Source organism: Lacerta agilis, chromosome 8 (assembly GCF_009819535.1).
Source record: "Lacerta agilis isolate rLacAgi1 chromosome 8, rLacAgi1.pri, whole genome shotgun sequence".
NCBI classification, from domain to species: domain Eukaryota; kingdom Metazoa; phylum Chordata; class Lepidosauria; order Squamata; family Lacertidae; genus Lacerta; species Lacerta agilis.
Genome location: NC_046319.1, coordinates 35108622 through 35128292, shown reverse-complemented (window position 1 = coordinate 35128292; position 19671 = coordinate 35108622). Strand labels below are relative to the sequence as shown.

The following is a 19671-nucleotide window of genomic DNA, read 5'->3' as shown; positions in this document are numbered from 1 at the left end:
AAACACAGGCTTGAGGAATTGAGAGCACTAAATCATTACATTAAGTGTTGCTTATTATGCCAGAATTCCAAAACATCTCTTTGTCTCAGCTAAGATGCAATGTAGTTTTTTTAAAGCCAGTCACAGTGCTAAGATATAAGTATAATGAGAACTCAATAAAAAGAATGTATTATTTACCAAGAAATAATGACTTCTCAAATTACATCTGGATTTATCGTGATTTTTTCCATGCAAAATCTAGGGGACTGCTAGTTTCCCTCTAAGCTCAAAGTACACTTCCTTCGCCAATCATGTAAATCTCAGTTTTATTAAAGAAAATATTCAATTAACCCCTAATATTCTACATACCCAAATCTAATTAGGCATGAATAAGAAATGGAGTAAAGCTATAGTAAACACACACATTCTGACTTCATTACTATTAGATTATTGGCTTTCTCACTGACATTATCAAACAGCAAATTCATTAGGGCACTTCCTTGATATGCTGTTCCCTTACCAGAAAAGCTGGCACTAAGAAGAAATTAGATGGCCAGTTATTTAAGCAATTCTCTAGGAAGAACAAAGCAACCATGTTGGAAATTAGTGGCGAGTTATAACTTTGTGGCAATTACAGCAAAAAAGGTTTCCCAAGAGGAAGAGTGGATGATGTACTCCTAGCTATATGCCTGAATGTGCAGCAAGCCGAACCCTCAGGCTGCCTCACAGACAGGGTTCAGCATAAAAAGAATATGGCACAACCAAATAGTTTAAAATGGGTTGGGGGAACCTCTGGCCCTCCAGTTCCCACTGGTTGGGGTGATGGGAGTTGGAGTCTAGCAGCTTTGGGCAGAGGGGTGGCACAGATTCCCCATCAATGACTTCAGAACTCTGTTCCTGTTTCTAATGCACAGTCATGCTCCCTAAGCGATGTGAACTGTCTTTTCCTTTTAAAAAAATAATACGTTAAAAAGAAGCGTCTGACATCAGTTCAAATAAGATGTTCAAATTGCTAGAATTAAAATGTGGGATGTTTCTTTTTGGAATTAGAAGTTTTAATAAAGCTGAGTGGGTGCATTCCAGCTTTCAAGTCTGAATTGCTGTGCAATAAATTTCGAAGCCCAGGACTGAAAGGGGGGAAAAATGAAGTCACAAAGAGCACTTTTTATATGGAAAAGGAATGCCATAATAATAAACCAAGTTGGCTGCTAACATAATTTCACTCCCAACTTCAGCCTTTTGACACAGAAAACATACAGACTAGATAAGATCACGCTCAAATAACAGCAGTTACTGACACCAACAGCTGGATGAGTTCCTGATTAGCTACATCACTTAGAACAGTACGCTCTGTACCAAGGATAAGTGCAAGTTTTAACTCTAAGCTTTCTAATGGGGAATGTCTGAATGCTGGATTTTGTGAAATCCTGGGGATTAACGAATCCACAGATGTTTTCTGTATTTTACTGCATGACAATGTGCCATCAAAATTTATTACAGCTTGGCATAACAAACAGCATTCATCTGCTTATATGCGACACTCTAGTGTTATGTATAAAAATGATTGGGGGTAGAATCTGCCAAGCGCTGATTCCCGACAAGCACCACTGAACTGAAGCAGGGTTGAGCATTTGATGCTCCTCCATTTGTTTGCCTCGTCAGTGTTATTTTTTAAAATCCTGGGTGATATTCAATCACAATTTAAGTCCGATGTAATGCAAGTTGGATATAATTCATGTGAACATCGTGAAACTTCATCCATTCACTGATGGACCAGTTCTGCTTATTTCTTATAGAATTCATATTGGAAAATATGAGGAAAGCCTCTTTTAAAATTGTGAAAACTACTTATTAGTGAGGGTTTTTTTTACTTTGCCTAGTTTCCAAATTAAACAATTTTTTCTATCCTATTTTTAAAACTATCCCTGGAACAATTGCTAGAAATTTCCCCCTTTAAACAAGCCTAATGAAAACTGGGATTCTTGTTGCAATACACTTCTGTACCTTGGATGAAAGCATGTAGAACAGGGGTGGTTAACTCGAGATGTTATTGAACTACAGCCCATTATTCCTGGCAATGCTAGCTGGAGTTGAGGAAAGACACAGTCCAGCTATATCTGGAAAGCACCCTGTTAACCACTTTTGAAGTGGACAATAGGTTATGTTTTGCCTATCCTTGCTTTAATCAACCAAGTATAAGGTGTCACAGGTCTTGAAGAGTCTTAGTCCCTGTAACACCATGGCAGCTTGCAAGTTGAGAAAACCGCTGGCCTGATATTTGCTAGGCTACAGTGGAACCACTACAGCTGGGAATGCTGCTACAGCTTCCAGCCCAGAAGAGTGATATGGAAGAAGCCAATTGGATCTCATTGGATCCTTGCTGCTGATTCTGGATTGGCTCCTCTGTCTGGAGAGGAAAAAAATGACTTGTTTGCAGACGAACCTGCTTATTTTTCGGATGATCCACTAATCCACCAGCTTGACCATCTGAGCAATTAGTGCCTTGGCTCCTAGACCTCACACCAAGTCACTTCTGTGACAGGCACCTACAAGCTACCTGATGGCAACTGTTTGGCCAGCAGGATCCTAGATAAGATGGAAGCTTGGCCGGATGGGCCTTTCTTATGTAAGTTGAAGCATAACTTACCAAATGCCTACCTGGTAATACTCAAACTGGAATCACATTAAAAGAGGCCACACCACTGGTGACTTGGAAACATAACAGAATAATATTTAATGAGCACATACCATGGCTATAATTGTAGTAGACCCATTGTCCCCTTCTCGGTTTTGGAAGCGACACTGGTGTTTCATCTGCTGGGAAGTTGGAGAACTTGCACTCTACAAACAGGCGTTTTATTGTGTCATCCATTGCAACCTGGGATTCCGTGAGACTGAGGGATACTATTTCAATCCGGATTTTTTCACCAGACTATTACAAAAAGAAAGAAAGAAAAAGTAGCACAGTATATACTTCTTGCAATGCCAAAATGTCACAACCAGATGTTTTGGATGATAAAACATGACTGATAGTTTATGACAGAGCGACAATGAGGTCCTTATGCACTGAGATTTGTAGTTAACACTGTCATTGCAACAGACCTATAGATTCATATTTTATACTGGAAAAACCTCTTTGCCAGCCCTGCTGCTGATTATGGTTGAGGATTGAACCTGGAACCTTTAACATGCATTGATGCAAGTTGTTGCTTCACATCTCAAAGATACTTTTCTAGGCCACATGTACTGTTCTCAACTCACCGGTGTTGCTTAATCTTAACCGGGAACTGCCATTAGTTTTAACTATGATTTATTTGAACAAGTCAGGATCAGAAAGTAGAGTTTGATCTTGGCTTGTTTGGACAAACCACAGTCTAAAGCAAAAACATCCTGATTCAGATAAAATGATAATCTGTGGTTAGTTGCAAGTGGGAGCTTATGATGTTGCTGCTGTGCTGAACTAGGAGAGGGGGGCACACAGGCCCAAGGTTTGCCCATGCAGCAGAAACTAAGCCCTGGTTTGTATGTAATGCTAAACTATGGCTTTCCATTACACACACAAACCTCTGAGAGTTGCAGCAAAGCCTTGGAATTAAGTGCTCCCCCTCCCACAAGGCTGGGAGGAGGAATAAACCATGATTCAATTTCATTTCCCTCAATTCCTGTACAAATTCATGGTTTTAAAATAATGAGTTGCAAAACAAGCCAACTTCAAACAATGGATCACTGAATAGTTATTTGTAGCTGTACTTTATTGATAATGTTAATGTGTATTGTGTATTTTGCTTAGAGGCTTTTATGATTAGGCAGTCTGCACATTCTGTGAAATAAAATGTATAAATAAATTCAATCCTCCTCCTGGCTGTGTGGGAGGAGGTGGGGCAAGTGATGGAGCCCAATGGTTTGCTCAGGCTCACAAAGGCTAAACACTAAACAATGGTTGAATGCTACTTGCAAATCCTAAACTGTGTTTTATATAATCAACTTTTTATTTTGTTTTGTGTATATAGCAATGTTCTTTTGTTGCTATGGCTGATGGCTCATGCAAATAAAGTTTCATTCATTCATTCATTCATTCATTCAAACAAACCCTTTCGATGTGCCAAAAATATGCCACAAGTCAACTTTCCGTTTGAATTTTCATGGGGTGAAAATGCATCCATGCACACATTAAGTGTGCTGGGAAGGCCTGCAAATTCAAGCATGCAATCACCATGTATTTGGGAACTGCATCCAAAACTTGGTGTGTCAGTCATAAGCCCAAACTTTTGGAGGCATGGATCTCTCCTTCACAGTAACAGATTTTTCTGCCACAAATACCAATGTCCCTTTAGTGCAGCATGAAATGTGATGGGACCGCAAGGGTCACAGCAATGTTAGCTGTGAGTAAGCCCAATGGGCTCAGAGTAAGCCCAATGGGTCAATGTATCCAGAACTTAAGCTAAATACAAACTGTTCTTAACCTGAGGCACCACTTTAGCTAATGGGGCCTCCCGCTGCTGCCGCACGATTTCTGTTCTCATCCTGAAGTAAAGTTCTTAACCCGAGGTACTATTTCTGGGTCAGCAGAGTCTGTAACCTGAAGTATCTGTAACCTGAAGTGTCTGTAACATGAGGTACCACTGTACATTTAACACACATATAAACGCACATGGCTTTTCCAAAATAATTATGAGATTTGTTAAGGGTGCTGGGAATTGCAGTTTTGTGAGCTCCTAAGATTCTTTGGGGGACGCCAGACAATTTAAATGTAGGATGTGACTGTGACCTAAGAGTATACAAGTGTGTTTAAGGTTTGAAAGGCACTGCACCCTTATTGGGGAAGGGTTTTCATGTCAAATGCTAATGGGGCAGCACACAAACATTTTCCTGAATAAGTCAATGGTTTCAAAGAATGCATAACCACTGTGATTTCAAAATTAGACTACACAGAAGAACATTCAAAGCATGAGATTCTGCTCTTCAAAGAGCAAACCTAGCACCTTGCAGATCTCAGCTGTCAAGTTCTGCTTAACTTTTCTCTTTATGGCTCCCTCTCTACATTAAAGACTATTTCTCCTGTGTGTGGAATTTGAAGGCTTTTGGTTGTAAATTCAAATCACTAACCTTGCAGTAATAATTACAGAATTAGAATAACAAGAAAGGGAGATCAGCTTTCTAGAGGGTAGGCATTCAAATTGCAAATCAATACAATATTCAAGTTCAACATGGCAATCGTTGATGCGTTTTCAGAAAATATATTCTATAATTAATCAATTGAATAGCTTGAATACCCCCACTGTAAGTAAGTAAGTAAGTAAGTAAGTAAGTAAGTAAATAAATAAATAAGCGCCCTTAATAAAGAACAATATTCATTCCTGTCAACCTCTTTCAATATTTGATGAAGTAACTTTACCCCCACCTTCTTTTTCAAAAGACATTTTCTTTTATTATGTATCCTAAGACACTTTAACTAAAAACCCAAATCTGAATATTTCAATAAGGTTGTTTTATTATTCAGTAGATTCATGGAAATTTTACTAGGATGACAGAGAAAATTCCACACCATTCTGTCTCCGCTAATACAGGTACATGGCTTCAGCTGGCAATATTACTAGGATTAGCATAGTATGATGAAATATTTAAAGGAATTTTTTTTTCTAAAAACCTAATAAATCAAATGACTGCCAAATGTCATTAAAGTGATGGTCTTTGACTTGAATATGCTTTTCATATTCAAATTTGAAAAGAAAGAGATGAAAGCCTGGAAAGGTTACTCAGTTTCAACTAATAACCTCAAGCACTCTACATTCACATGCATAAAAAATGAAATTGCCTCTATTGTCTAATTTTACTTCGGAAACAACTCCTTTCGCCTTCTATTGTACAGATATATCAGGAGTATTTTTAAGTGAAATTCAGAGTCATTCCCCTCCAAATATTTAACTCGGCTGTCAAAACCGGCTCATGCTGAGACGGCCGTCAACAAATGAAGTCCAAATGTTGGAGTTATGGATGTAAAGGAGACCCTTTTTAATGTCTGATGGAGAAAATAATCAGTACACTTGTTTTATATTAAGGAAAGAAATGGCTTGCAACAGGAATGGGCAAGGCATATAAATAGGCAGGCTTCATAGGGCTGGATGGTATGGCCCAACAAAGGAATCTGTATGATAAACATTGAGCATGAGCCTTAGCGTCTTTTCAGAGACATCTGAAAAAGAGGCATGCACTTCCAGAATGCTGAAGGATGGTCCTTGAAGGTGGGGAGTGGGCAACCTGTGACCTTGCATATGTTGCTGGACTTCTAGCACTCATCAGCCCCAGTCAGTGCTGCAACAGTTATGGATGATGGGAGCTACAGTATAACAATTTCTGCAGGACCACAGATTGCCCACCCTGAGTTAAAGGGAGTACTGAGGTGAGGGCTACTATTGCAAGGGAGAGAAGGTAGCTTAGTGGCAGAGTGCATGCCTTCCCTGCAAAAGGTCTCAGGTTCAATCCCCACGGAAGGCTGGGAAAGAAACCCCACCTGCAAACCTGGAGAGGTGCTTCCAGTCAATGCAGGCAGTAACCAGCTGGTATCAGATTCCCTGCTGTGCGAACATAGGACAACATACAGAACCCCTGGGTGGGCCCAAACGTAAATGGGCTGTAGCCAATGTTAGTTCTACTTAAAGTAGGCCCACTGAAATGGGTGGGAATGACCAAATTAGAATTTCAGCGGGTCTACCATGAACAGAACTTGGTTGGATGCAGCTCAATACTGTTACCGTGGTACCTCGGTTTTTGAATGTAATGCTTTCCGGAAGACAGTGTTCTGAAACGTTTGAAAACCGAGGCACAGACAGTCACAAAAACAAACTGGTTGCACATTGGATCTTGCACTCAGCGGAATCCGTGTGGCATGTTTGACTTCCAAGGCATGTTTGAAAACCGAAGCATTTACTTCTGGGTTTACGGCGTTTGAAAACCGAAATGTTTGTCAAGAAAGACGTTCGAAAACCGAGGTACCACTGCATTTTCAGAATTTGGACTAGTTTAGAAATCACTCTAAACCAAATTAACATTACAAGAAAGTCCCCTGGTGAGACGGTTTCCTCTAGGTCCCCTCTCCTCCACAGCTCATGAGGTAAGGAGAAATGGCATTGTAGGCCCTGCCACCAATAAAGCATGGCGGCTCTTGGCTCTGCCAACCATGCATTAGAGTTGATGCCTGAGGCAGGGAAGTCTTTGCACCAATACCTCTATGTATGTAGCCTTTTCTTGGCTCCTGGAGCCCTGAGTGATCTGGGGAAGGCTATGCATATAGCAGATCTACACACCAAGGGCTCCCTGTGGATGCCCATGCTAATGTGCGGATGGGTAGTGGAAAACTGTGCATCACCAGGAATGGAGCCAGAGACACAGCCTTTTCTCATATGCTTTACCCCTTCCTAAACTCAGGAAAATGTGGCTTGTTCTAGCTGGATCTGAAAGGATGGTCTGATCTTGCTTTCTTTGACTTAACCACAATTAGAGTAAACCGCCGTTTCCCTGAGTTTTGGCTCTAATGGCTAACTGCAGTTTACTCACAACTAGAAATGAAAGCGTTCAATCTTCTCCCCTCACACTCAGAGGAGAAGGGAGTGCGTGAACCCAAAGGCTTGTCATGACTCATTCTAATAACGCTAAACCATGGTTGAGCGTCATATCTGAATGCAGTCCCTGTAAGCCATTTTCAGCTGAACAGCTTTCAAAGAGGCATACAAAAAACACTGATTTATCATAATTAGAGGGGAATTAAAGTTAAAGCATTATACATACTTTATACATTTACCTACAAACCAAGAAATCATGCTTTCTTGCGGTTCATGAGCACATTAAAAAAAATTATTCCTCTGAAGCTTATTATCTTTTTGTCCAACTATAGCCCAGGTGGACTGGGTAGTTATAAAGTCTAAAAATACATATATTAGACCCCCCCAAAGCTAGCTTTTTTCTTTTCTTTTCCAGGACCCCCAATTTAACTTAGTGTCTTCTTTGTTTTGTTTTTTACAACATATGGCGCTCTGCAGAAACACAGCCACCTGGAAAGGCTGGCTTGTGCTCTTTAAAGAATGCCGAATGTCCAAATTAATTAAGAACCCTAAGATCTTAATTTAAGGAAAGTGATTATGACAGTTTTCACTAAACTGCTATTAGTGTAAGAAAAGCACACAAAGACTATCTATAATGAAGGAGAAAAGATGTAAACACACCTAGAGGAAAATGAGACCACCACGGAATAAATTGGTTTTGCTAAGATTTGCCTTGTGGGCACATTTGAAGATAACTTGAGAGCTGACAGCAGTAAAATTTTATTGTGATAATTGAAAGCTATATTATTACTCAAAATGATCAAGTGCAGAGGTGGAGATGAGAGCAAGCAATTGTTAATTTTATTTTATTTCTTTTTTAGACTTTGCCAAAGAAAATGCAAATTTCCAGTTCTGATGTCTATTTCGAGGGCCTGTAACAAGGCTTTTAATCAATGTATTATACATCAAATTGATAATGTTAACTTCTGATTATTCAAATGTATGAAATATTCATAAAGAACCATCCAAAGTTTTACATTTCCCTGATTTTTTCCCTCCCCCTTCCATTAATTATCATGCCTGGAAGCTTTTTTTAGCAAAAGCACCAGTCATCATCTTGACTCAACCTGACAAGCTAGCAAGGCCCAATTACGTTGGCACTCTGTGGCACTTTGATGTAGTGGAAACGAAAAGAGATAGGGGCAAATTGTATAGCACATTATGTTAATGACATGATTTAATCCAGCCACTAAACTTTATGTAGCCTGTTAAAAAAGATGCTAACACTAATTACGCCACTTTGGAAAGGAAAAAGAAGGGGACAAGCATTTCCTACCGACAAAGCGAAGCTCATAAATGTTGTAAATGCAATGAAACAAAATGAAGTAATCTATGATTAATTATACATAACAGACAAGAAAAAGAAGGAGAAAAAGCAAGTGGTATAGTTAAATCCTGGGTGGAAAAAAAATATATCTGTTAAGATTCCTTTTATGATCAACATAACTAAGAAATAACCATGGACTGTTTGATTTGCAACCTGCAAAAAGGGAACAGCATAATCTTAAGTGGCTGAAACAATGTGGCTTGCCATTTGGATTCACAGGATAATTAGCAAGGCAATCTCTAAATAAAATCGGAAGTTGTGTTTACGGTGTTGGAACAGCCTTGGGGATATTTATCTCACTGATAAAAATAAGAAGCTGGATCTTGAACAAAGGTTTTAGTTAGGTTTTCCCCCTCCTACAACCAACTAGGCATTTCTGGTGTAATGGCTTTCTTCCATCTAGAGATTTTGATCGTAGCTGTAACTGATATTGCAAACACTTCGGCAAACGGCTATAACAGAAGCAATTTCAAGGGGAGAACCATAGCCCAGTGGCACAGCACATTAAGCTATGATATCTCTGCTTTAAATGACACACAAGAAAGGTCTCAAGTAGCAGGCTAGGAGCCTCAAAGATCTGCTGCTAGTTGAAGTAGATGGTACAGAGATGCACGCACCAGCACTCAGATTAGTGAATTAGTGGCGGTTCTTAATATATCCTTTAAATCAAGGTTGGATAACGTATGACCCTCCAGATGTTGCACAGCCCAACAAGCCCCATCAGCACTGCCAGTTATCAGGGATGATGGGCATTGTATTACAGCAACATCCACAGGGCCATGGGTCTCCAACACCTGCCTTGAACATCAGATAATAATTGCATCCTGAGTATAAAAGTTCCCATTTGTAGAAAGAACTACTGGATGGGGGCTATTAGGTAGGAGAAAGTCCCCTCGCCCCTTTTAAGAGTCATCTTCAGCTCAGTGGGATTTCCTTCCAAATTCAGCATACATCAAGCATGCCTAAGTCCCACTGAAGTCAAAGGGATAGGTGAAGCACATACCGGTATTTAATACTGACTTATTGAAACAAATGAGACTTTTGAAGTGGCTGGGTTATCCCCATTAATCTGAAGCAAATCTCTTGAGTTCAAGTGGGACTTAACTTTCACTTAACAGTCCTAGTCGATCAGATGCCTAAATGTACAGGAGCTCCAGAGCATGCGAGGACTTCTCTGTTCACAGCAATGTGAACTGAGCACAAAAGTTTCCCTTAAAACAGGTGACAGGTAATGCCCAAAGAATTGCCACTAGTTTAGTTTAACAGATGTGGCAGCAGTACTCTGTAATGACATCTTGGAATCCCAGTTTGCCCCTGACATTGAAGTGAGCAGGGCAGCCGCTGCTCATGAATCACTTATGGAGAACTGGACTGTGCCCCTGATAATTAAGATTTCTCTCTCCATCTTGGACCAGTTGCTACATTTCGTCTTGGGCAGATGAGTGGAGAAAGATAGGAATAAAAGATCCACGCACCAAGCTCTTTAGAGGCTGCAAGATATTTTAAGTCCTCCTAAATCATTCTGGTTATAATAGAGTGCAACAATACTAGAGATTTGTAGACCCAGCTGCATTCTTGCAGGGCTCATTGGCAATGAGTAATTTTCCTATTTGGCTCACATTGTTACAGCTTAAAAGAATTTGATGGCATGGAATATGCAGTTAATCATAATACAGTTCCAGCTATTAAAATAATTTCTCTCTCTCTGTCTGGTTTAGATAGGTGGCAGAATTTCAAAATCCCTGTGAGGGATGATGAATAGACAAGAAGCCAATCAAGCACGAAACATTGTTTAATGTGCCTGGTTACGGGCTAAGATGTTGCACATGCGTTCTTTTCTAAGCTAGTGCCTAAATATTATAATCAGGCTGATATCAATCATTGTAGGCACAACACTAAAAATTCAAGGCCAGATTTTGAAGAAAGACGTTAAGAAGCCTGAAAAAAGTTAGAAAATTCCCACACTCTTTGTCACATATATGTATACAGATACATACACCCTCCATCAAACATCACCACTGCCCCTCCCCTGCCACAAATGGGTATTCTGTTCTCTAATAGTATTCACAAAGGACTAATTAGAAGTAGAACCTTCTTGATATTCTAAGTCCAATGTCAATGGGTGGGGTGTGGGGGTTAAAAAGCCTTTGATAAGGAAGAATTTAATTACACACACAGAGAGACTAACCTGCTTAAAGCTTGTGGACACTGAACTTGGGACAATGCAGTCATCACTATCTGTCACTGATTCAACAGCATCAGTTGCCTGTCTATCATCTTGGTCTGTTGTGAAAACAATCAGAACAGAAAAAAAACAAACATATAGCCAGTATTAAGTCCAGTTGAGATGGTCAGAGAAAACTGTTAAAACACATGGTATAAAAGCGAATGGAAATAGTTCCATAGAGTGGTGTACGATTTCTCTTCCTTGCAGACACAACGTGACACTGGCCAATCAATTATCATTAAATGGTCTGCAGAATCACCCAATTCCTCTTCAGGCCTCGTTTCACTTTGATTTGGCACTTGGAGAGATTCAGTGTTACCAATTCATTCATAGTAAGAGATTATTTAAAAGAAATAAGAAAAGAAAAGAAAAGAAAAGAAAGCCCAAACCCTGAATATTTTGTATGGACTCCAAGCCTATACGGAACAATTCATATTAAGTTTGCTGAGACTTTGCATGCATTCATATAGCTTTAGTTCAGGGGACAATGCTGCTCCCTGTCAGTTCCCAAGGTTAACTGAGATCAAGTTGTCATCCCATATGCCAGGCTTCCCTGTGGTGTGCAGGTTCCAGTTTATTTACCCATAACTTATTTACATACTTGTATAATCTGCTGGGGACAGCTTCTATCACATCTATGGGTCTCCTTTGCCAAAGGAATGATGATTTATTACTTAACCACCAAAGGAGTTAACAAAGGTGACACGCCAGGGAGGTATTCACACTGGGGCTATTGCAACCCTGTGAATAGCTGCTTATTGGATGATTATACAAATTAGTGTTTACTATCATGTGCCGATCCAGGAGCACAAAAATAATTTATTACATAAAACCACTACCCAACTTGAAGAAATTGTTCACAAACAATGCATTTCACAGCAGTTACACTGACCATGAAACCCCTGAGGACTAGTCATTTTGCAATGATTTGTAGGAATGGGATGTTGATCATCATCACCCTGTAAACAACTCATGAGTTGTCCACATAATGCAGTTGTATGTGGAAATTTGGGGATACAAGGAAATGGGGCTATTTCACACAGATGCGTTTACTGCTTGATTCCCACCCCCCGCAACAAGATTATTGTAAACTTCACAATTGGCAGCAGAAGTTGTGAACCAACTGCTTTGAACTAATTGTCTATAGATTGATATGAATGTTTGTGGTGCTACAACCACAATGGTCGATTCACACACACAAAGTGACCCCCCACCCACACTAATACTGCAGGTTATCCAGTGATGGACATGCATGGAATAGCTAGACCATGCTCTCCTTCTATGGTCACTGGTTCAACTGATCACCTATGCAGGCCTCTACTGAACACTGAATCCTGGTCTGAATAGGTCCCTTGTGTGCAACACAGCTTTGTGGCACATGACAATTTATGCTTCTGGTCGCTACTGGAATTCAGAAACCGCTGTTCTCCCTGCAACACCGTTCATTTCAATGGCGCTTGAATGGAATCTGGGCCTGCAACAGAAGGTCTCTCAGTTCACTTCCTATACAGTGAACATATAATAATAATAGGAATGATCATGACCTGGGATGTTTGCATTCTTTGCATTAAGATGCCTCAAGCTCATTTCATCCAGAGATATGTGATAGGTCATATACTAGCCTCTTGTTGTCTGAGACTCCTTCTCTTTGACATTATGAGTGGTTGCTATCTGCAGACAAAAGGACCACACACTTCATAATAGTCTTCAGAAGAGCACTTCTTCTGAAAGAGGAATCTCTCTACTGAAGAGAGAATATAAAGACATTTTAAAACAGAAGCCAGCGTCCTTTAATATTTCATGGAACTTGGTTGGAGACTCCCTCCCACCTTCCTTCTCAATTATTACAAAGCTGGAAGTTATTTTTTTAGTCTAACATGCCAACCACTCCAACGTGGCTACAGATGTGAGAGAGCAGAACAATGGCCTCTGCTGAAGTTACTTCAGCAGTCAACTTAGGATGGGGAGAAATTATTTCTGTTTGCATTTTAATTGGAACTACCAAATTCACATTTCCCAACCCAATATGCAAACTATAACCCAGGGGCTGTCAACCTTGTCTCTACCGCCCACCAGTGGGCGCTTCAGGATTCTAGGTGGGCGGTAGGGGGTTCTATGGCACAAGCTGAATCCTCCTTCCATTGAGCACTGGTGGGCTGTAAGGAAATTTTACCATTAAGAAAGATGCATTAGTGGACGGTAGGTATAAAAAGGTTGACTACCCCTGCTATAACCCCACTGTCCTATCAAATTTGCAGTTCCCTGAATTTTGTGCTATAGTTCACAAACAAAAATGCATAATTGTGGGAAAGTAGATACAAGGATGCCTGTATTAATGAAAATAGCAAACAAAAATGAAGATTGGGGTAAATAGCTGGCAAAAATGTACATGGCAGGCGAAACTGTGCACCAACCTGTGTATATTAGGTGAAATGTGCACAAAATGCATATGAATTTTCATGCAAACTTTTTTTTAAAAAAAGTTGCAAACTGAGGGAGAAATGGAATGAACTGAATATTGGAAAAGTGAGAGAAGTGAGAGATACCAACATTGACCGATCTGGCTGCCTTTAAGCAGAGGTATGTTGTATAAGCAGAAAATTACCTTCTGGTTCCAGTTCCTCAGTAATTTCGGTTTCATCTCCTGAAGTAGCTGAGCTCTGGTCGGCAAACTGACCTTCAGAGATCTGAGAAAGATCCTCCTGTTCCTGCTGAAATGTGGCTGTGGGTTTTTCTATTCTTTTGTCCGCTTGTGTTTCTGGCATGAGCTGGAGTAAGGATTACAGAAGCCTTCATACATGGTACTTTTAAAGCTATTGTTAGCATTTAATTTTATACAAACACGGTTTTAAAACTTAAAATCTGTTTCTTTAAGGTCTGATTTCCAACCTGCTAAATTCAACAGCTGAGATTTATGCATCTTCTATAAAAGAAGTTTGAAATCTGGGCGGGGTTGGGGGGGGGAAGACGGCAAGTTTCACTTTCTTGTTGAGTTCTTGATATATTCAAATGCGTCCAGCGTAAGCAGCAGGTCAGATGTATGAGAATTTCCCACCCTACACTCTCACGTTAGGAATGCTTTGTGCTGTGAATGCAACTTCCAACTTGGACAGCGGCCCACAGCGGAAGCGCTATGGAGACTGACTCCATGAACTCTAATCCATCTTGGCACTGCACTCTTGGTTCTTTAATATATAACATGACATGTCTTGTAAACCTGTATAAAGCCATTCACTAAAGCATTCAATTTGCAATGCCTAGCTTTCTCTTTTCCCTGTAGAATTTTTGCCATTCATTTCAGAGCAGCTTGTCAAATGACCAATCCAGGGAGAGGGAGTAGGAGAGAGAATTACTTCCCTGTAACTAAGAACAACCAGTCTAATCTCTTAACCTTCCTTCGAAATGGACAGTCTACTATCTAAGTGAAATGCACGGAGTTACTATAGTTGCAGCATCCTTGCCTACCCCAGGCTAATAGATCTGCTGAGATCCCACAAATCACCCTGCCACAAAGGTGATTTACCTAAAGGGTTTAACTACGCTATTAGATTTTTGCTATTAAACACTGCAGACAAGCCTTGCACTATTTGGAAAGGCATCCAGTATATGTTCCCTGTATGCAGAGACATAAAATATTTTCCAGCCATCCTGTTAGAATGACAACTGCCATCATCTTTCACCACTGGTCAAACTGACTGGGGCTCATGGGAATCGGAGTCCAACAGGATCTGAAGGGTTCCCCATCCATGGTATAGTTCTAAGACTAAATTAAAGCCATCATTTCAAATCCAAAATTAAATGTATTGATTGCACAATCAATTAACGCTTTCAGCACCACATAAAATTAGAAATAAAATATTGAATTAGTGGAATTTAAATTTCTTTGTACCTGTGGAATGTTTGAAACATTGGGCCTTTCATCTGTAGTTTTCTGCTCAGTCTCTTGATCTTCTTTTTCAGGAATGGGACTCTAAAGTTATTAGGAGCCAAATATAGACAGCATTTCTTAAAACTCAATGGTCACTTTTTTAACAGGTAAAATCAGCAGCCACAGAGAAGGCCTTTTTGGTAGTGGCACTCCGCTATAGAACAACATTTCCAGAGAGATTCACCTAGTGCCTTCCCTGTAATCTTTTTAGTGCCAGGAGGAGAACTTTATGTTCACTCAGTCCTTTAAAAATAATTAATGCAATCTGGTTCTCACAGTCTTTAAATCTGTGCTTTAGCTTTGGGAGTTGTGGAGAGTTTTGTTTTCTTGCTGTATTTATGGTTTTTGTGTATAAATTTCATTTTGCATGTAAGCTGTTTTTATACTTATTTATTGTATGCCACCCAGATAACTTTTTGTTATGGGGCAGCATACAAATATTGTTAAAGCTTTAAAAATGAATAAAAATATTCAGCATGTTTCTACTCAGTTTTTAATATTTATATTCAAAGCAGCTAGCCATTTCAGTTAAACAGACAAACACACAGGAAGATTTCACTTAGAGAGTGATCCTTGATCCTGATAAAACAGACCAACTGTTTATTAGGCAGTCAGTGTCATGGGACATCAACAAATTGGACCTAAAGACAACTCAAGTGTAATCCTATATGAGAAAAAGCTACTGCAGAGAGAGAGAGGGAGGGAGGGAGAGGGAGAGGGAGAGGGGGAGGGGGAGAGAGAGAGGGAACTATCCTTTTTGGTGGTGGCACCCCATTTCTGGAATTCTATCCCTAAAACCCCAACATCACTACCCTTTCATCAATAGACAAATAAATGTTTATTTTTCCAAGGATTTTAATGTAGTTTACTATTCTGGCTGTGTGCATGATGCTATTTATAACATTTTATTTTTGAACTTAACATTTTCTTTAAAAAAATACCCTAGAAGTTTTGCTATCATTAAAATACTTGGCAAAAGGACTTGAGGAAGCTAGTTTGTTTCTGTCTGATTATACAGCTCCACTTTTTCCACCCACTAGTTCTTAGAGATCTCATAGACCTTAAGATCTTATAGTCACTCAGTAGAAAAGGCAGAGCTATTTGAAGAGCCTATTTTAGGTTGCCTGGAGAAATGGGCTCTACACCCAGAGAAAAAGTCCAGACTCACTGGATTTGGAAGCGTGTGCACCTCCACAAAAGATACTTTCTTGTCTGCTGCAGCTGGGCGCTGTCTTGGCTTAGGCTGTGGCCTCTAAGGAACAAAGAGACTTGAGTCAAAAACTAGCAGTACCAGTAAAGTTCATGATAACCAGTTTGGGTTCAAATGCACTGCCTTCCATCCCACCCCCCTGAATTCATAAGAGTTAACAAGCCTGGAATAAGTAGATCTGCTTTCTGGTCCAACCTACTGAGCTAAGAAGCACTGCAAACTTCATTCCCCAAGAATCCTAGTTGTAATGGATGCTCTAGTGAGCATGCTCAGGTGCATCCAATGCCACTAGGTCATCAGATGACTTGGTATCTGAAGAAGTGTGCATGCACACGAAAGCTCATACCAAGAACAAACTTAGTTGGTCTCTAAGGTGCTACTGGAAAGAATTTTTTATTTTATTTTGTTTTAGTTCTCAATGTTTCCCAATCAGTGGATTGGGCCAGTAGTTCTTCAAATGCTGGGAAGCTTCACAACAATCATTCCCCAACAGGGCTGTGTCTCAGTGGCAGAACAATTGCTTTGCATGCAGAACTAATATAATAATAATAATAATAATAATAATAATAATAATAATAATAATAATAATAATAATTTATTTTTATCCCAGCCACTCTGGGCAGCATCCAACAAAAGATTAAAAGTACATTAAAGCATCAGTTATTAAAAACTTCCCTAAACAGGGCTGCCTTCAGATGCCTTCTAAATGTCAGATAGTTGTTGCCCCCACATTCAATCCCTAGCCTCTCCTGACAGGGCTGGGAAAGTTTTCCTGACTGACACCCCGGAAAGCTGCTACTGGAGCAAGATGGACCAGTGAGCTGACTCAGTATAAGACAGATTCCTATATCTCTATGTTGGGGAGAATGTCTTTGGGGATCTTGAGAGATTGACTCCCAATTCCATCACACTAGGAGTGTGACGGGGCCTTCAGCTGGAATGGTCTGAGCTTAAAATAATTAATGCATGCCAAATTGGAACAGAGCCTGAGCCAGAGCAACTGGGATGAGACCATACTGGGAGAAGCTTGCCCATCAAAATGTGTTTCAGTAGTGCACATTTGTCTAGGTTTATCCATTTTCAAAAAGAGACATGGGGATCCAGTGATGGAAAATTGGGCTGGGTGGGTATCCAACCACCATTTCATTTCATTTGGAGACACATACAGTATATACTCTTTAGTAAAAAAAAGGAAGCCATACCATTGGTGCTGACGAGAAAGAAGGAGCCAGGATGGGACCTTCCCCTTGGCCCTTCACTGGTTTCTCATTCTGGATGTAATCTGCTAGGTCTGCAGCAACAATCAAACCAGCTGGCTGGAGGTAGGCAAACTTCCATTTTAGTTCAACACTAACTGTACCAGTGGAGTGGCCTTTATAGTCCGTTAGCTCAAAGGTACCTGAAATTAAGTACAATAGCAAATACATGAGCTGGTCTGCTTAATATTTTGTGTGTTGATTAAGCACCATCTTGCGGGGCTGGCCCTGGCCACTGCACCTGGGTACAATGTGTATGCTGCCTTGGGTTCCATGACGGAACAATATAAGTGCAAAATAAATAAGTAAATTACTGGATAAAAAGGCACAGTCTAATAGAATTATACAAGCGGTAATTGTACAGTAGGGCCTTTGCTATCATAACAGCAATGAACTAAACTGGTAAATCAGTTAGCATGTAGGAGTGGAACCAATTTTCACCAAGATCCCACCCATACACGTATGCACTTGGAAGTACCGGTAAGCCCCATCTTTTTTTCCAATGGAAATTACTTCCAAGTTAAGTATGACAGAGGCCTTAGGGGACCACACATTTAGAAGTTCTCCGGCATGACCTACATGGGAATGAATGGGACCTGTGCGGGGGCTCTTGAACAACTGTCGTTCGTTTCAGAAGAGGTTGGGCAGAGAGAAAGCCAGTGAGTTTTTTTGAAAGCCATTTAAAATATTGAAAAGATTTAAAAGACACAACAGCTGCAATGTGGACATGATGCTGGTATTAAAAGCTAGCAGAGAAGCAACGACCAAGCTGAGCTCGGTATTTCAACACAATATACCAATTTAAATTTAAATATACCAGCTAATTTTATAGTTTAGCAAAAGGGCAGGTTCTTACCAGAGATATATCTGTCGTGTGCTAATGAAATTAAAGGCACGTTTGCTTTTCCTAGATAAACTCCATCTTCTGTTTCATTGTCATCAAAAACATACAGACTCAAGGATTCAGATTTTAGGTAGCAATTGAGGTCTGCATTCATTGGCACTGGGAAGCACATATGATCGGCAAACTCTGGGTGGTTGCTGCTAGGAATGATGGCGGTATCGTGATCCGCAAAATCAAAGAACTTGTAGACAACATATGGATTTGGCTGGAGGTTTCCTTTTCGGCACTGCAGGTTGCTACAACATTTTATTGTAATGTGAAGCTCATTTAAGTTTCCATCTGCTGAAGTGTTGACTTGGGCAGGACTGAGCACTGGCTGTTTTAACAGGAGGGGGGAAAGCAAATTAGGTGAAGAGAGACTTATAGACATACTGGCAAGCTGAAATGCACACAAAGATCGAACTGGCATTACCTCTGATGTACTGGGCTAGGACTGGGGAGAGGTATGTTCAAAGATCCCTAATCAGCCATGAAGGTTGTAGGCTGATCCAGCCACTCAGAACCTAACCTACCTCACATGATGGTTGTTAGGTTAAAAAGGGGAAGCCATGTACACTGCCTGGAGCTCCTTGGAAGGAGGGCATAATAAAAATGGCACAAACAAATTTGAGACGGTATGTTCTAAGACTTAATGAGTGTGGATCGCAGCTTCTACTATGGCACCCTCATTATCCGATGTGCAGAACAATGTATTCCTCCCAGTCACTTTCTCAAGCTGGGAGCAGGAATCTTCCTGCTGGCACTGATGATGGAAAGCAGCTTATTCAAGAAAAACTAGTCCTGCAAACTCCAGAAGTTGGCAGACCTTGTTTTAAGCGAAGGACGTCTACAAAAGAAATCTTGTGCTTGTTCCTTAATGGTTCTGAAGTCCCTTTCTCCTCCTCCTTATTCCTGCTAATTCCACTAGGAAAACTGGTGACCCACCATAAACTTTGTTATTCTTTGTTGTAAGAACCTAAGAAGATCCTTGCTGGATTGGGCCAAGGGCCCACCTTGTCCTAGTATTCAGCTCTCTCAGTTGCCAGCCAGATACCTATGGGAAGCCCACTAGGAGAACCTGAACACAGTAGCACTCTCCCCACTTGTGATTCCCAATAACTGAAATTCAAAGACATATTGCCTCCTATAGTGGAGGCAGAACACGGCCATCATGGCTAGTAGTCATTGATAGCATTATCCTCCATCAATGTGTCTAAACACTGTTATACTTTCTTCCCACAGTCTCATCTCAGTGTCCATGAT

The 19671-nt window shown here is 40.4% G+C and overlaps 1 protein-coding gene across 3 annotated transcripts in view; it reads right to left on the bottom strand.

Annotated features, from left to right (window-relative positions):
• Positions 1 to 19671, bottom strand: part of RPGRIP1L (RPGRIP1 like) — a 72831-nt gene that overhangs the window by 16591 nt on the left and 36569 nt on the right. The window contains exons 17-23 of one of the 3 annotated variants that reach the window (XM_033156865.1): positions 18382 to 18745; positions 17472 to 17668; positions 16228 to 16311; positions 15021 to 15101; positions 13737 to 13899; positions 11093 to 11187; positions 2728 to 2911 (exon numbers count right to left, since the gene is read on the bottom strand). In XM_033156865.1, coding sequence (XP_033012756.1) covers positions 2728 to 2911; positions 11093 to 11187; positions 13737 to 13899; positions 15021 to 15101; positions 16228 to 16311; positions 17472 to 17668; positions 18382 to 18745 — 1168 coding nt within the window. Of the gene's footprint in view, positions 1 to 2727; positions 2912 to 11092; positions 11188 to 13736; positions 13900 to 15020; positions 15102 to 16227; positions 16312 to 17471; positions 17669 to 18381; positions 18746 to 19671 lie in introns of those variants that run through there. The other 2 variants (XM_033156866.1, XM_033156868.1) reach the window with 2 other exon arrangements.